The sequence below is a fragment of the Lissotriton helveticus genome, chromosome 7 (genome assembly GCF_964261635.1).
Source record: "Lissotriton helveticus chromosome 7, aLisHel1.1, whole genome shotgun sequence".
NCBI classification, from domain to species: domain Eukaryota; kingdom Metazoa; phylum Chordata; class Amphibia; order Caudata; family Salamandridae; genus Lissotriton; species Lissotriton helveticus.
The window spans coordinates 1,032,068,729-1,032,082,412 of NC_136068.1; the positions used below are offsets into that span (position 1 = coordinate 1,032,068,729).

General features: G+C 43.8%; 1 protein-coding gene across 1 annotated transcript in view; it reads left to right on the forward strand.

Moving 5' to 3' along the window:
• The window catches only part of CENPX (centromere protein X), a 175,650-nt gene that overhangs the window by 88,651 nt on the left and 73,315 nt on the right, over positions 1 to 13,684 (forward strand). Inside the window, exons 2-3 of the mRNA XM_078653781.1 lie at positions 1,388 to 1,439; positions 11,705 to 11,758. Of these exons, the coding sequence (XP_078509907.1) occupies positions 1,388 to 1,439; positions 11,705 to 11,758 (106 nt within the window). The remainder of the gene's footprint in view (positions 1 to 1,387; positions 1,440 to 11,704; positions 11,759 to 13,684) is intronic.

The following is a 13,684-nucleotide window of genomic DNA, read 5'->3' on the forward strand; positions in this document are numbered from 1 at the left end:
TCCTTGCTTATCCTGTGGTACACTGCTACTCCCTCCATCTCTACTGCTGTTCAGAAAGGGCCTCAAGACCATATTGTTCCCCTTCTACCTTTCTTCCGCTCCCACCAACCCTATCTGCACACATTTAACTTCACCGCTAATTCCTGGGTTGCACTCAAGCCGTCTACTTCTTGGCCCTGTTGTTCCACCACTTCCATACATATATGGTGTAACTCTTCACCTCTTGTATACGGCTGCTCAGGCAGTGTAACCCACACTTGTCTGCATGCATATCTCTGAACTAAGTTTAGTGTGCCACTGATCTCAGCACCCACAGGTTACTTCCCAAGACAGAAGATGCACACTTTCACCCACAATGTGCACGCACATACATCCTACCAGTTTGAGATTACTGAATTTTCGGAGTCTGCAATGAAAGAGTATTGGCAGCATAGAACGAAGGTCCACTTATTGAACAGAAATCCAGTCTGTCTGCCTGATGTCGCAATAGGATTGAAGAAATAAACGTCTATCAAACTGTTTTCTTACACATATCGATACATTGATTTTTGTTTTTTTGTATCTTTTTATTAACAAAGCTCGAGAGACCCTATCATACAAAAACAGTGTCATGAGTACATCAGTTGCCATATACAGAGAATCAGTGCCATCATATTCTTGGATAGAGCAGGCACGCATGTACCCCCTGATGTGCCGCTATTCTGCCACCTCTAGCCCTTGATACCTTCTCCACGGCATCCACACCCTTTCCCGTTTTTTAACACACACCCTACTTTTGTACACTGTCTCCTCGGCCCTCTGGCAACAATTGAGATCTTGTTTCCACTCCTCCACCTGCGGGGGTGCAGGCGCCCCCCAGCTTCTGGCAATATTGCATTGCCACAAATCATTAATAAAAGCCATTTTGGCTCTCATGGAACAGGCTCTCCCACAACCTCTGTCATGACTTCAGTGACTTTCCGCCTGAATGTGGACACCTCAGGACATTCCCACCGTATGTGTATGAAGGTCCCTTCCTCCCCGCACCCCCTGACACACAGCGCAGACAGGGCCCGACATTTCTATCCATTGTTAAGTTTGTATTTCTAATGGCTTACTTTAAAAAGCATAGTATTGGTATTTCATTTTGCTGTATTTGTTTTATTTTGTTCTTATTTATAGCTGAAAGCTCGAGATTTCTAAGCGCCTTTTTCAGATTCGGTGTGATTCATGGATGGTATTGATTTAATGTTCTATTGTCCGGAATGGGTTGGTGTTGAGGCTTTTAAAGATGCAGGTCATATTGGGTTGTTTCAGAGTTAGGATCCCACCAAAAAGAATCTGTTACTCCTATGTTTGTGTGACATTGGCCCTTTTTAATGTATTTATGTATTTATTATTCACACAGGAGACAGTGAATAAGTTACTACAGCTCAATTTCAAAGATGATAAAATTCGAGGTAAGAATAATTTGGATCTTGTTCAGGTGACCAAAGCAATGTCTCTGCATGCATGTGTAGCACATTCTTTCAAATAACTTTCTTGCTCATATTTTATATGAATACCAAGATTTTATTTTGCAATTTGTTTATTTTTTTTCATAAACAGATTTTGTGTCAAGCGTCAAAAACAATGCAGAGCTCTGTAACCGAGAAGCCTTCTGCCACAGTATAAAATGCAGAATAATTGCACTGACATTTAGAATATACATGTCCACAAATAAATAAAAGCAATAGAATATAAACAATATAACTCCCCCTCCCACCCATTGCACTTTTGCTGCTCTGCATCTTAAACACCACTCCAACACCCACTTTACCAAATGTAATGATCACGGAATCGTTGGTCCCTCACTCCACCACCCTGAACAATCAACCCGGAATCGAGGTATCCAAAGAGATCGGCTCAAGGTATAGCCCTCAATAGTTTGCCCATCGCCTCCGGTTCTTTGGATATTTTTGCGGGGCAGCCCCTAGCCTTAAATATTGGAATCTCTAAGCCCATACAGAAATCCAGGCCATTTTTCCATGCTGACAGAGAAGGCAGTACCACTGCTTTCGATTTCCGTGCAATATCTCTTTTAGCCAACGTGAGGCTCAACAACATTAAATGTTGTTTATAAATATTTCCCCCGATACCCTCCAATATATGTAAGATTTTGCAAATGTAATCTAAGTAGTCAACTGTGGTTTTTTTGGGAGGGGGCTAAGTGTATTTTTTGGAGAGGGGGTAGCTTAAGGCTTGCTCTGTAAGGTTTCTTGACCGTTTGGGAGAATCCTTTAGTGATGGGAACTCTTCTGCCCAAGTTTATTTTAGGAGGTATTTTTGTAGAACTCTCTTAACTGTCACTTAATGACCCTTTGATTTACTTGTACAGAGCACCAGCACCATCACCGACTCACGGGTAACGATTGAAAGAAATTATAGATTTATGTATACGAATGCAGAGGTGCAAGCTAAGACTGTAATGGTGGGGTGTTGTCTGGAACTCTTAGATGAGATGGAGTGGTTTCTGTGCGTTTTTAGGTCTCGCCTAGTGAACGCAGTGCATGCGCTGCTTCGCCTTGTTAGGTCTCGTCTAGCAAACGCAGCGCATGCGCTGCTTCGTCTTGGCGCGTCTATTGTTGTGGCTTTTCTTAGCTAAAGGAGACAAACCATGTGCGCGCACGGACATCCGATGTGCAAGCGCACAGGCATTCCAAGGGCACCTGTTCCGAGCACTTCACTTTTCTCTTATCTGATGGGCCGTCACCTCGTTTTCTGTTTCCTCCCTCCCCTAGCTACTCTACCCCCACCCCACTCTTTCTGCTGTTCCTCCCCAGCCCACCACTGCTGTGTGGGGCGCAACGACGACAACTTGTTTAAGCAAAGTAGCAGAAAGCGTTTTTTTAAACATTGAAAAGTGCACACCAGACTTCAGCATTGCAGAAAAACTCCAATGTCGACTGTTAATGGACAGACAACTCCACCAGCACGAATGCATTGTTTCTTGGTAAAAACACCTGAATAACCAGTGCGAACAGCCTGCAACATAGGGTCTTTTAAAAGTCACACCCATTTTAATTTAACATGGTCATGAAATCGGGAGCTGTGGCAATTCTTGTTTTTCTCTGTCTTCATTCTCAACCCTCTGCCTCACAGAGACACTCTGTTTGTGCTGCAGCGCTTGGAAGCGGCTTCTCAGCACCGAGCACTATACAAAATACAAATACATAAATTGAGAAAATGGAACTTTAATGTCAAAACAAAATTCTGCATACGTGGATGCGTAAGAAAGCAGAAGACAAAAGTGACACCTTTCTCATGAGCGGTAAACACATGTAACCTACACTAGTGCAGTGAAAAACACAGTATCCTGGGAAGCACTATAGAACACTCCCAGAAATTAAACTCTCTTTACAGCAGGAGTGCACAGGGAGGAGGGTACGCCCAAGGGCAGAGTGGCCTCAGAAGAAGTTTGAGAAATGAATGCAATAAAAGCGCACGAAGCTTGCGCCCAGTTCATGGTCTTCGACCCTTGTGCACAGCACCCTTTCCCCTGCACTGCCCGTCTGCTCAGCACATGTCCTCCTCACTCCCGGGATGCACCGAGCAGTAGGGCCAGGAGGTGTTTTATTGCTCTGGGCGAGGTCTCAGGCACGACGTTTACAATCCCTGGCACAAAACAAACAATTTGAAGTCATGTTTCCCCAAATACACTCGCAACCTCTGCAGCACAGAGGAAGCTTCCAGGTGCGATTTACCTAAGCGAGAGGAACTCCTTGCATCCCTCCGCCGCTGCGTAACTAGGCGCTATGTGTCGGCGGCCATCGGCGTCTTCAGTAGCTGACACTGGGCTCCTCGGCAGGTCACAGATCACCCATCTCACCACAGACCAACAGGGTCATGCAGCCTCGCTCTCAGAGGCCCTCGACAGTTCTCGTGGTAAGAGTGAGGCCCCTCTTTTGATGCGCGTGAAACCTGGGCGAACTGAGAACAGATGCCAGCTTATGTGCATGTCTGGGACGGGCCCAAGTGAAAGCATAAAACATAAAAACATGTCTCACATAAACCTAAACTCCAAAATAATGGCTGCCAAACTCTCGGCCTTACATAATTAAAAACATAAACGTCGACCGTTATCTAATTCCTAAATCCACATCACTACATTAGGAGCGGGTTAGTTTCTTCATCTGACTCCACTGCTCTCCGAGCCCTTCCAGACCGGGGAGGGGAGGTTTATCTGTGGACTCATTAGGGGAATTCGAGCTGCTTTGGGCAGCGCTGGAGACAACTGTCAGAGATAGGCCTTCATTTTACCCTCCACGCTAAGTTTCTTTTTCATTTTTTTCTTCACTCCTTTTCATTTGTTTGTTCCTTTCATTTTATAGTACATTATTCAACTCTCCCCCGTTTCTTCGTCTTCCTTCCTTTCATGTCTTTTCTCCTCGTTCTTTCCTCTCCTTACCTGTATTTCCTTTATCTTCTCTTCCTCCCTTTTTTTTGCTTCCTTTGTATTTTACTTACCCATTCCTCCTTTCTCCACCTTACTTTATACCTGCCCACTTTCTCCCTTCCTCCTTTCTTTCTCACTTCTTTCTTTCTTCACTCTTTTCATTTGTTTGTTTATAACATTTTGCCATACTTTCAGCTCTTCCGCCTTCATTTATGTCTACATTTCATCATTCTCTTCCTACTTCCTCTCTTCCTTAGTTGCTCATTTGCTTCATTTCTATTTTACTTAACCATTCCATCTTTCTACTCATTCCATCTGCTCCCATTCCTTTCAGCCGTACTTCCTTCTTCCCCTTATTTTCTTTTATATATTGTATTCCTTCGTTCACTTCCTTCGTTTCTACTGTTGTATCTTCTAATTTGAGTTTATTGCCCCATCGGCCATTGCCATTCCTCACACTTATTTCATCGTGCCCCTCTATACCATCCTCGCTTTCCTTCTTCCTGCCCTATTAACCCTCCTTTTGTTCCTTTTCTTATTCCTCCCTCCACTCCCTTGCTCATCTGCACTCCCTTTCCTATGCACTTTTCTTTCATGTTTAGTGTTCTTCTTTTCTCCCTTGCTTCCTTTTTTCCCATTCTTCCTTTCTTCTCTCCTTTCATTCTACACTCTTTCCTTTCTTCCCTTTGCGCACCTCCCTCTCCTTTCTCCCTTTTCTTTCCTTTTTAACTCCTTTGCTTCCGTTTGTCTTTACTTCTGTCCTTTATACCTCCGTCCCTCCTTCCGTTCTTCACGCTTTCATTCCATCACTTAGCTCACGCCTGCCCCCTCCCTCCACGCACTCCTTTACCTCTTCCCTTGAAAGCCAGGGAGGGCGGCAGCTGCCCTCTCATTGCATGTACTTTCTAATTTCGCACCTGAAGCGCTGCGAAGGCCCATTTTCCTGAGCCAAAAAAGACATAATTGCCACGAAAGCAGTGAAAAGAGGCAATCTGTTGGCGCTATTGTTCGATTAATTATTGTGTTCCAGCCTGTGCCATGCGCCCTGCCCTGCCTGTTCAATGTCCCTCGCCGTTTCCAGGAAGTCTGGGAGGGCAGCTTTCCATGCGCGTGGCCTGCGTCTATTCTGAGGTAATGACTTCCAGCCGATATTGAGATTAAATGGGTCCGGATAATGCACGGCCTACTTATGGCAGCCGTGCGCCTGGCGTAACTTTGGAAGGGTGGCCATGACGCACAGACTATGGGATCTTAGGCAAAGGGTTCTCCTATGGGATTTTACGCAAAGGGGACTCTTATGGGATCTTAGGCAAAGGGTCCTCCTATTGAATCTTAGGCAAACGAGCCTCCACTGGAATCTAAGGCAATGGGGTCCTCGTCGGGATCTAAGACTAACAGATCTACAATGGAATTTACAGCAAACAGGTCTCCTATGGAATCTAAGGCAAAGTGGTCTTCATCAGAATCTTAGACCAACAGGTTTCCACTGAAACCTAAAGCACAGAGGCTCCATCGGAATAGTAGGCAAATGGGACTTCACCAAAACTTAAAGCTCAGGGATTTCTGTCGATTTTCACTGAAATCTAAGACCTACACTGGAATCCGCGGCAAATAATTCTCCATTGAAATCATAGGCATGGGGTGGTTCTACCCAAATGTAAGTAAAAGGACTCTATCCTACCATGAGGCAAAGGCGCACTCTGTTGAAGCCTCAAGTCAAGGGGCTGCATTGAGAATATAGCATGAAGGGGTCTCCAACAGAATCTAAGACCAGGGGTTTCTACTGGAATCTCCACCCCAATCTTATCCAAACTGAAAAAAGCAATGTAATTTACAATGCCAATATCTCAAAATAATGTCATTGCGAGACCTATTGCATTGTAAATGCTTGTTTAACAATTGCTGTTGCGGTCCATTATTCATGAGATATTACGGCTGTAGGCTATGCCTCTAAGGCTGTGATTGTGAAAAAATCATGAGATGCCATCACTTAGTAGTGCATGACAAGATGTGGCTGCGAGCTGTGCATGAGATGCTAAGGCTGTGAATTATAGAAAAACAAAATGGTTCAGTGGGACTCTTAGTTTATGGTCAGTGAAGCTCAAACTCTTTATACTAATCACTGATCATCATTTATTCTCCAACAGCAGGTATAGTTCGACATGTAAATTGAATCAAAAAAGGGCAGACAGCGCAGTTCTCAAATGTGTGATATTGTGCAGTTCTTTTACAATGATACTGTGTTAGACCTGGCATCTTTTGACGTGTTTCCCTGTCTTTTTGCATTCTGACCTCCTGGTTTTGAAGGTATGCTGGACTTCGTTTTAGCTGGTTTAGTGTCTCTGCGCACTTTTTCACTGCTATTCAGTGCTAAAGTGCAAGTGGTCCTACTGTAAATTGTGTAATGATTGGGATATTTGATTTACAATTAAGTCCCTAGTACAGTGCACTGTGTTTGTCCAGGGTATGTAAATCAAATGCTACTAGTGAGCTTGCAGCACTGTTGTGCCACCCACACAAGTAGCCTTTCAATTGTGTCCCAGACCTGCCAAAGCAGTGTCTGCGCTCAGGTTTTACTGCCATGTCTACCTGGCAAGTGCACATACTTGCCAGGCCTTAGCCTTCCCTTTTCTTACATGTAAGACACCCCTAAGGTAGGGACAATGCACCCCCATGGACAGAGTGCAGTGTATGTGAAAGGTAGGACATGTACTGATGTGTTATACATGTCCTGACTGTGTATTTTGTTTTTTCCATTGAAAGGCTGTCTTGCCCATAAGCTATCATGGGAGCTGCACTGTAACATTTTACAAGCGTAACTTTCCATTGGCACAAGGTGGAGAAATGGAGTTTTGGCTCCCTGAACTCAGAATTTAAATATATATCTTTTAGTAAATAAGATTTGTATATTGTGTGTATGAAAATGCCACTTTTAGAAAGTGCAGGTACAGACAGCTAGGCATGAACTCAATTAAACAAGAACGTTTACCAAATGATAGATAGAATCGTCTAAGTGTATCTGTTTGATGTGCACTTGGAGAAAGGGTACAGCCCAACCCCTACTGAAAAAGTGAAATTGAGCTCAGTCTGAAGACTTTGCCTCCTCGTGTACTACACTGTGGCACTCAAAAATGAGTGCAAAATGTTATCCAAATAATCTGTTCATACAAATCTAATCCTGAACATTACAACATACGAAATCAAATAACATTAAAACATGGTGTGCAAATACTTATACAATGGTTGTTTGCCCCAAAAAAATCTTTTTATTGAGCTGATTTTCAGTCCATCCAAATTTAGAAAATTTCAGTTCATGGATGACAACATTTCAGATGTGAGCTTCTTGTTGCAATACTCAGTTCTCAATGTATTTCAGGGGATTTGCACTGCCTCGTCAGGGGGAATCTACAATGCAAATCAGCATAAATTACTGTATTAATTGTAATGTAGTTATATAAAAGACTAGGAATGCCAGTACGAGTGGAGGGAGTACGCAAGGACCCCCCATAAGAGAGATTGAAAACATTGAATGAGAAGTATCATACAAAGATAAAAGGAGTAAACAACAACAGTAAGATTGACAGTACAAAAAAGAAACAAGAAATACAAATAGCCATCACCAGTACAGAGTCCGTCATATGTACGAGAGAAATATAAATGTGAGAAGTGTCTTCTAGCAACTATCCCATAAATTGGTGCTCGTGCAAAACGACAATAGAAAATTCAACCGTACCTCAGAAGCTCAGGTAAAGAAACAAGGTCAAAAGAACGCCGTCAGCACACGGCGCGACAAGTAACAATTGGAGACGTCGAGTTTTTCAAGAACTGTAGCCAAAATGAACTAGGCTGTGGTGTGGTGTGACCAGGGCCAACAAGCGACCGTACTATGACTATGCTTTCAAAAATATCTGAAACAAAACCTATAGTGTAAATCTAAACATGAAAATCTGGCAGAACACCCGGAACACAAAAAAATCAAGAAACAATGAATGTTCACCAGCATATAGAATGTCCTGTCAAAACGCCTGGACTGAAGATACACGACCCGTTGCAGAGGCTCACAAAAGTGAGGGAATGAGCCAGTGCTGGGGGAAATTAAGAAATAAAGACGTACACTGGGTAACATGCGAATAATAATGACTGAATAGTCTCACGAGCTAAGTCTAAACTGAAGATAAACTGCAGTTGAGAACCAGCCGACGCCGGCGGCAGAAATAAATATCAAGCGCACATTAATTGGATCGGTTCAAGTGCTGAGTGTGAACCGAAGTTGGACTGAAGTTAAACATCATCCTTACTACCATACTGTCGCTAGCAACATAGATGGCGTCCCGCTGCCACCGACCCACTATCTTTGAACCAAAGGAAGCGGCCAGTGAAGTAGCCCATTATAACAGCAAACTCCTCACCTGAATCGCGCATCCGGGGAGACTTCACAAACACGATGTTTAACAATCAAACACGAACCGCAGCCGACTGCACAGACTGAGCTCAATTTCACTTTTTCAGTAGGGGCTGGGCTGTACCCCCTCTCCAAGTGCATACCAAACAGGTACACTTAGAGGATTCTGTCTATCATTTGGTAAACGTTCTTGTTTAATTGAGTGCACGCCTAGCTGTCTTTACCTACTAGATCCGTTTTTTTCAGCCCAACACAGCTACCTTTGCACCACAAACATGTCCTTTGGCGATATTTTACATATGACCAACAACACAACAACCACCAAAGGTTCTAGTGCCTCAGAAGCACTGGATATTTATGGTCTCATTAAAGAAGTACGCACATTTGGCACTACGCAAGGCCCCGTCACTTCACAACTCAAACAGTCAGAGTATTTATTGAGGAGGGAGATCAATCAACGCCTGAATGCAACAACACTGATACAGTACCACAAAATTAAAATGAAATTTGACTGCACTAATAAATGTGAATCAGTGTTTAAATGGTTTAAAAACAAAATTGGAACTTTACCAACATCGGGTCATTTTGACCCTTGCATGAAGACTGTCCTTTGAACTGATGCAGTTTGTGCGTATTGGCGTGCGGTATTGACTCAACATGTGGATGGGGAAGAGCAGTAATAGCCTTTGCTTCACTCTCACTGAAGGGGGCGAAGGTATGCTATTCATTTATTGAGCGTGAGGCACTGGTGGTTTATTGTGCAGTATTGCTCTTCAAGCTTTACCTATGGGGAATACCCTTCATTGTGAAGTCTGATTATCGCCCTCTGATCTAAGCTTTCACTTGAAGGTCTTCCGATTTTATGTCACCAAGACTAAGAAGATGGACACAGGGCATAACAGATTTCAATTTTGTTGTACAATATTTTCCTGGCCGAAGAATTACTCTGCTGACTGTCCAGATTGCCTGTTAAGAGTGAGAGTACTTTGGATGATGGATGTTATTTGGAAAAAGGTCCGTAGAGGTAATAGGGTGATTCCGTTGGTGATTTTTAAGGAGCAAATTGGCCATTCTAGCACATGGTGGCCATGGTGAGAGGCATTGGTGGCCAAGAATAGATCACCATGGCAAGAATAGATGGTACGATATGCTCCTTTGATACCTGTGGAGATTCCGTCCCAGACTTGCATGAAAATGGGTCTTGATATTGCAGGACCATTTGATTCGTTAGCCCATCATGAGCGGTTTGTACTCTTGTTGGTAGATTACACATCAAAGTGGGTGGTGACCAATTGTGTGCCCCGAGTAGATGCAAGTGTGGTCATAGAGTTTTTGAGAGATTCATTTTCGTGTGAAGTTATTACTGAAACCCTGCTAACTGATAATAGGGTGCAGTTTACTTCTCAAGAGATGGGTGAGTTTTAATCAGGATTGTCAGTAAAACATCTTAGGACGGTGTTGTATTCTCCACAAGCCAATAGACTGGTGGAACAAATTAACAGGTTGGTGAAAAGTTGTGTTCAAAGGGCAGTGGACAGAAAGTTGTCATGGGCACCTCATAACTCTCCCAATTGTGTTGCTGGAGAGTCTCCTTTCTTATATAAAGGCAGGCGATCATCCTCTAAACTTAATCCTGCATGCTTAAAGTTAGGTAGGGTGAGAGGGAACACTACTACATTTTACCACGGTCATCTTTTTCAGAAGGCAGTCCTGTCAACTGATGTATAAGTCCAGATATGATCCTAAGAATGCCTTGGAGTCTAACAAATGGTCTGTAGGTGACAAAGTGTTGGTAGCGGGCCAGGATATACTAGGAAAGGAAGATCAAAATCTTTGGTTCCCTTTCTGATTAGTGAAGTTAGGAAGAATATGATGTCCCGGATTCTGGTGATGTGTTGAATATGCCTAGACTTGTGAGATGTTGTGAAGTGAGTACCCCTGTCAATCCTGATAGGAGATTGTTTGCGGAAAAACGTTTTCCAGAAATGGCTGTCCAGGCTCTGGTAGACCTGTAAGGGAGTTCAGGAGGAGATCCTCATGGCAAAATGATTTACTGATTTAGTTGCGTGTGAGTGTGGTGCCCATGGTTCCCTCTATCTTTCCACCATACATTGTCTGGTAATTCCCACTGCACTGTGGTTGAGGTAGGGTTGATGAAAATGTGTTTCACCAAGTACCCTTCACATGCTTTTTGTTAGGAAAATCATCTGTCACTGTTCGTCACATGCCAAAATGTGAAAGTATTGTAAGTGTCACTTAGATATTTGTATGGTGTCACATGATCATTATCTCAGGAAACTATGAATTCACTAGCACCTCCACCAGTAGTTCTTTTATGACACGGGTCCAAACAGACAATCCAGGCTCCACAGTTGCTTTCCTGTTTTGCACCTTTTTGTTTTGTTTTACTTTGCATAATAGGTTATGTATACTTGATCTACCTGTTTCTATTTTGTTGTATAATTTTTCATCACTGATTGTAAAGCGCTCTGATATCTGGAAGGGTCTTGTTCGCGCTCTATAAAACTTTCTAAATAAATAAAATAGTTGCTTGTTTATATTTCTTTTATTGTTTGTTTCTTGGTACTATGCTTTGATATTGCATATTTTGTAATTCAGGGGAAACGATGTGTTATATGTATCTTGAAGCATTGAATCTTAGGGTGGAACTGTAGGAGGTGTAGGGGTTCAAGAGAAGGAAGGAACGATTGTTGTGGAGAGATAGCTGTGGAAGGAGGCTGTGGCAGCTGGGTGTCCATTACGCTGAACGAAAATAAAATGCTGAACGAGAATAAACCTGTTAATTAACTTACTTGTTCAGGCATGTTCTTTTGACATAACGGAGATGTCGCGCTCTGAGTTACTATCTCTGTCTCCTTTCTTTCTAGTCAGTAATGACGCTCTGCTTCTGATGTCTGAGATGCTGAAAGTTTTCGTCCGAGGTAAGTTTTGGTTTGACTCTGGTTGGCGATCAACTGCCTGACATTGAATGAAATATACTATGTCCCAGATGCCTCTATCCTGTAACTAATAAACATTTTTTTCACCAATTTGGCTACTCTTTGATCTACTGCTGTTGACTTTTCTCACAAAGGGCCCATGGGTCGGGGGTTCTGCTGCCTCTGTGCTTGGCCTGGCTGCTTCTTTGTGTGCCGCTTCTTTCGCTCCGCCTGGTCGCCATATGCAGAGCCACTGGAATTATGTAGCAGAAGAGGGCCAAATTATGCGGCAGGGTTGAGTAAATTATGCGGCTCATTTTTGTGATTTGTATTACTTCATTATTTTGTCATGTTTAGGTCTTGCCTGAGCCCGCGCGCATGCGCTGCTCTGCGAGGCTTCTAGTAAGGACTTCCAACTTGGACCACACGCTCGTGAGTGTGTGTTGTTTTTGTGGTTTTTTTGCTCACACCCTTTTGGCCTTTGCTTGCGTCTTTCTAAGAAAGACAGCACGCAATTTGTCAAAAGCAGGTGCATGTCCCGCCTTCTCTCTCCCCTGGCCTGGGGAGCGAGCAGCGGCCCCGCACTGTGCCTGCTGCATTCCTTAAATTCTTTGCATTAGGCGCGTGCGCGCAGCACTCGTGGGCTTTTTTTCTTTTCTTCTAGCTCTTTGCAGGGCGCGCGCACTGCACAGGCAGGCACTGTGCATCCCTCTCCCTCCGTTTTAATGTTATAAAGCAGAGCACCCCACCAGAGGCGAGGAAACTCTGCGAAACACGTAATTTGCATGTAGGCCCTGCAGCTTTCAGACTGCATTAGAGGTGCGTTTTGTCACAAAGAGAAAATGAGAAATAAGCCTGCCTTTCAAGAAATTCGAGATCATCCGAAAGAATGCGTTTTACAATCTGACGTTATGGCAAGCTGGATAAAATGTGCAAGTCGGCCTCTTGCTGCAAGTTCTGCGCAGCCAATATCTGGATGCTATTGAGTGCTCTGCGGGGGTGAGGGGGCTCACTCCCCAGGCTGTGAGAGCAGGATCTTCCTAGTGGCAGCATGTAACCAGACGCAGCTGCAGGGCTATGTATGCCGTCATCCCAATTCTCCTCCCTTCTTTAACACCTTCTTCGATCCACCCTCCCCTCAGCTTCCTCCCCTTGCCTCCTCTGTCCCACTTTTCCTCTCTTCCTGTGCTGACTCAACCCGAAGGTGTTGCAGCGCTTGTGAATGTCCTGCTACACATTTGGAGCACTACTTGCTCTCAACAAACTCAACCCAAAGGTATTGCTGTGCCTTACACTCGGCCTAATCGTTCTACAGGCTATTGTAGCGCCTTTAACCATCTCGGCACACATTAGGAGCGCTGCAGCTCACTCTGCAGGCTCGTATAGTGCAAACTCAACCCAAAGGTATTACTGTGCCTTACACTGGGAAACATCCTTTTCTACGCAACCATTACAACACATAATGGTTACATCGTGGCTTTAACAACGCAAGTCATTACGTCGACTTGCACTGGAGGGTACTCTAGACTAAGGAATAGTGTGAATTACTATTCCAACACCTGCCCTACTGTACGTAGACTGGAGTTGGAATAGTAATTCACACTATTCCTAAATCCAGCGCCCTCCAACGCAAGTAGATGTAACGACTTGCATTGTCAAAACCGCAATGTAAAATACAGCGTTGGTATGCGTGGTATCAACATACATTCCTTACACTCAGCCTAATCACTCTACAGGCTCTTTTTGCTTCATTTTTATTGACATGTTTTCCTTCTTTTAACCATATGCAACAGGCCGGTATGCTAGCCTCTCCCTTTGGACAGAAATGCTGTTTAACGTAATGTATAAAACCACAACCCAGTCAAAAATCTTGGGATCAGGAGGCCCCTCCTGCCCGACTCACTTTATTACACTCTAGTATCATTTGAA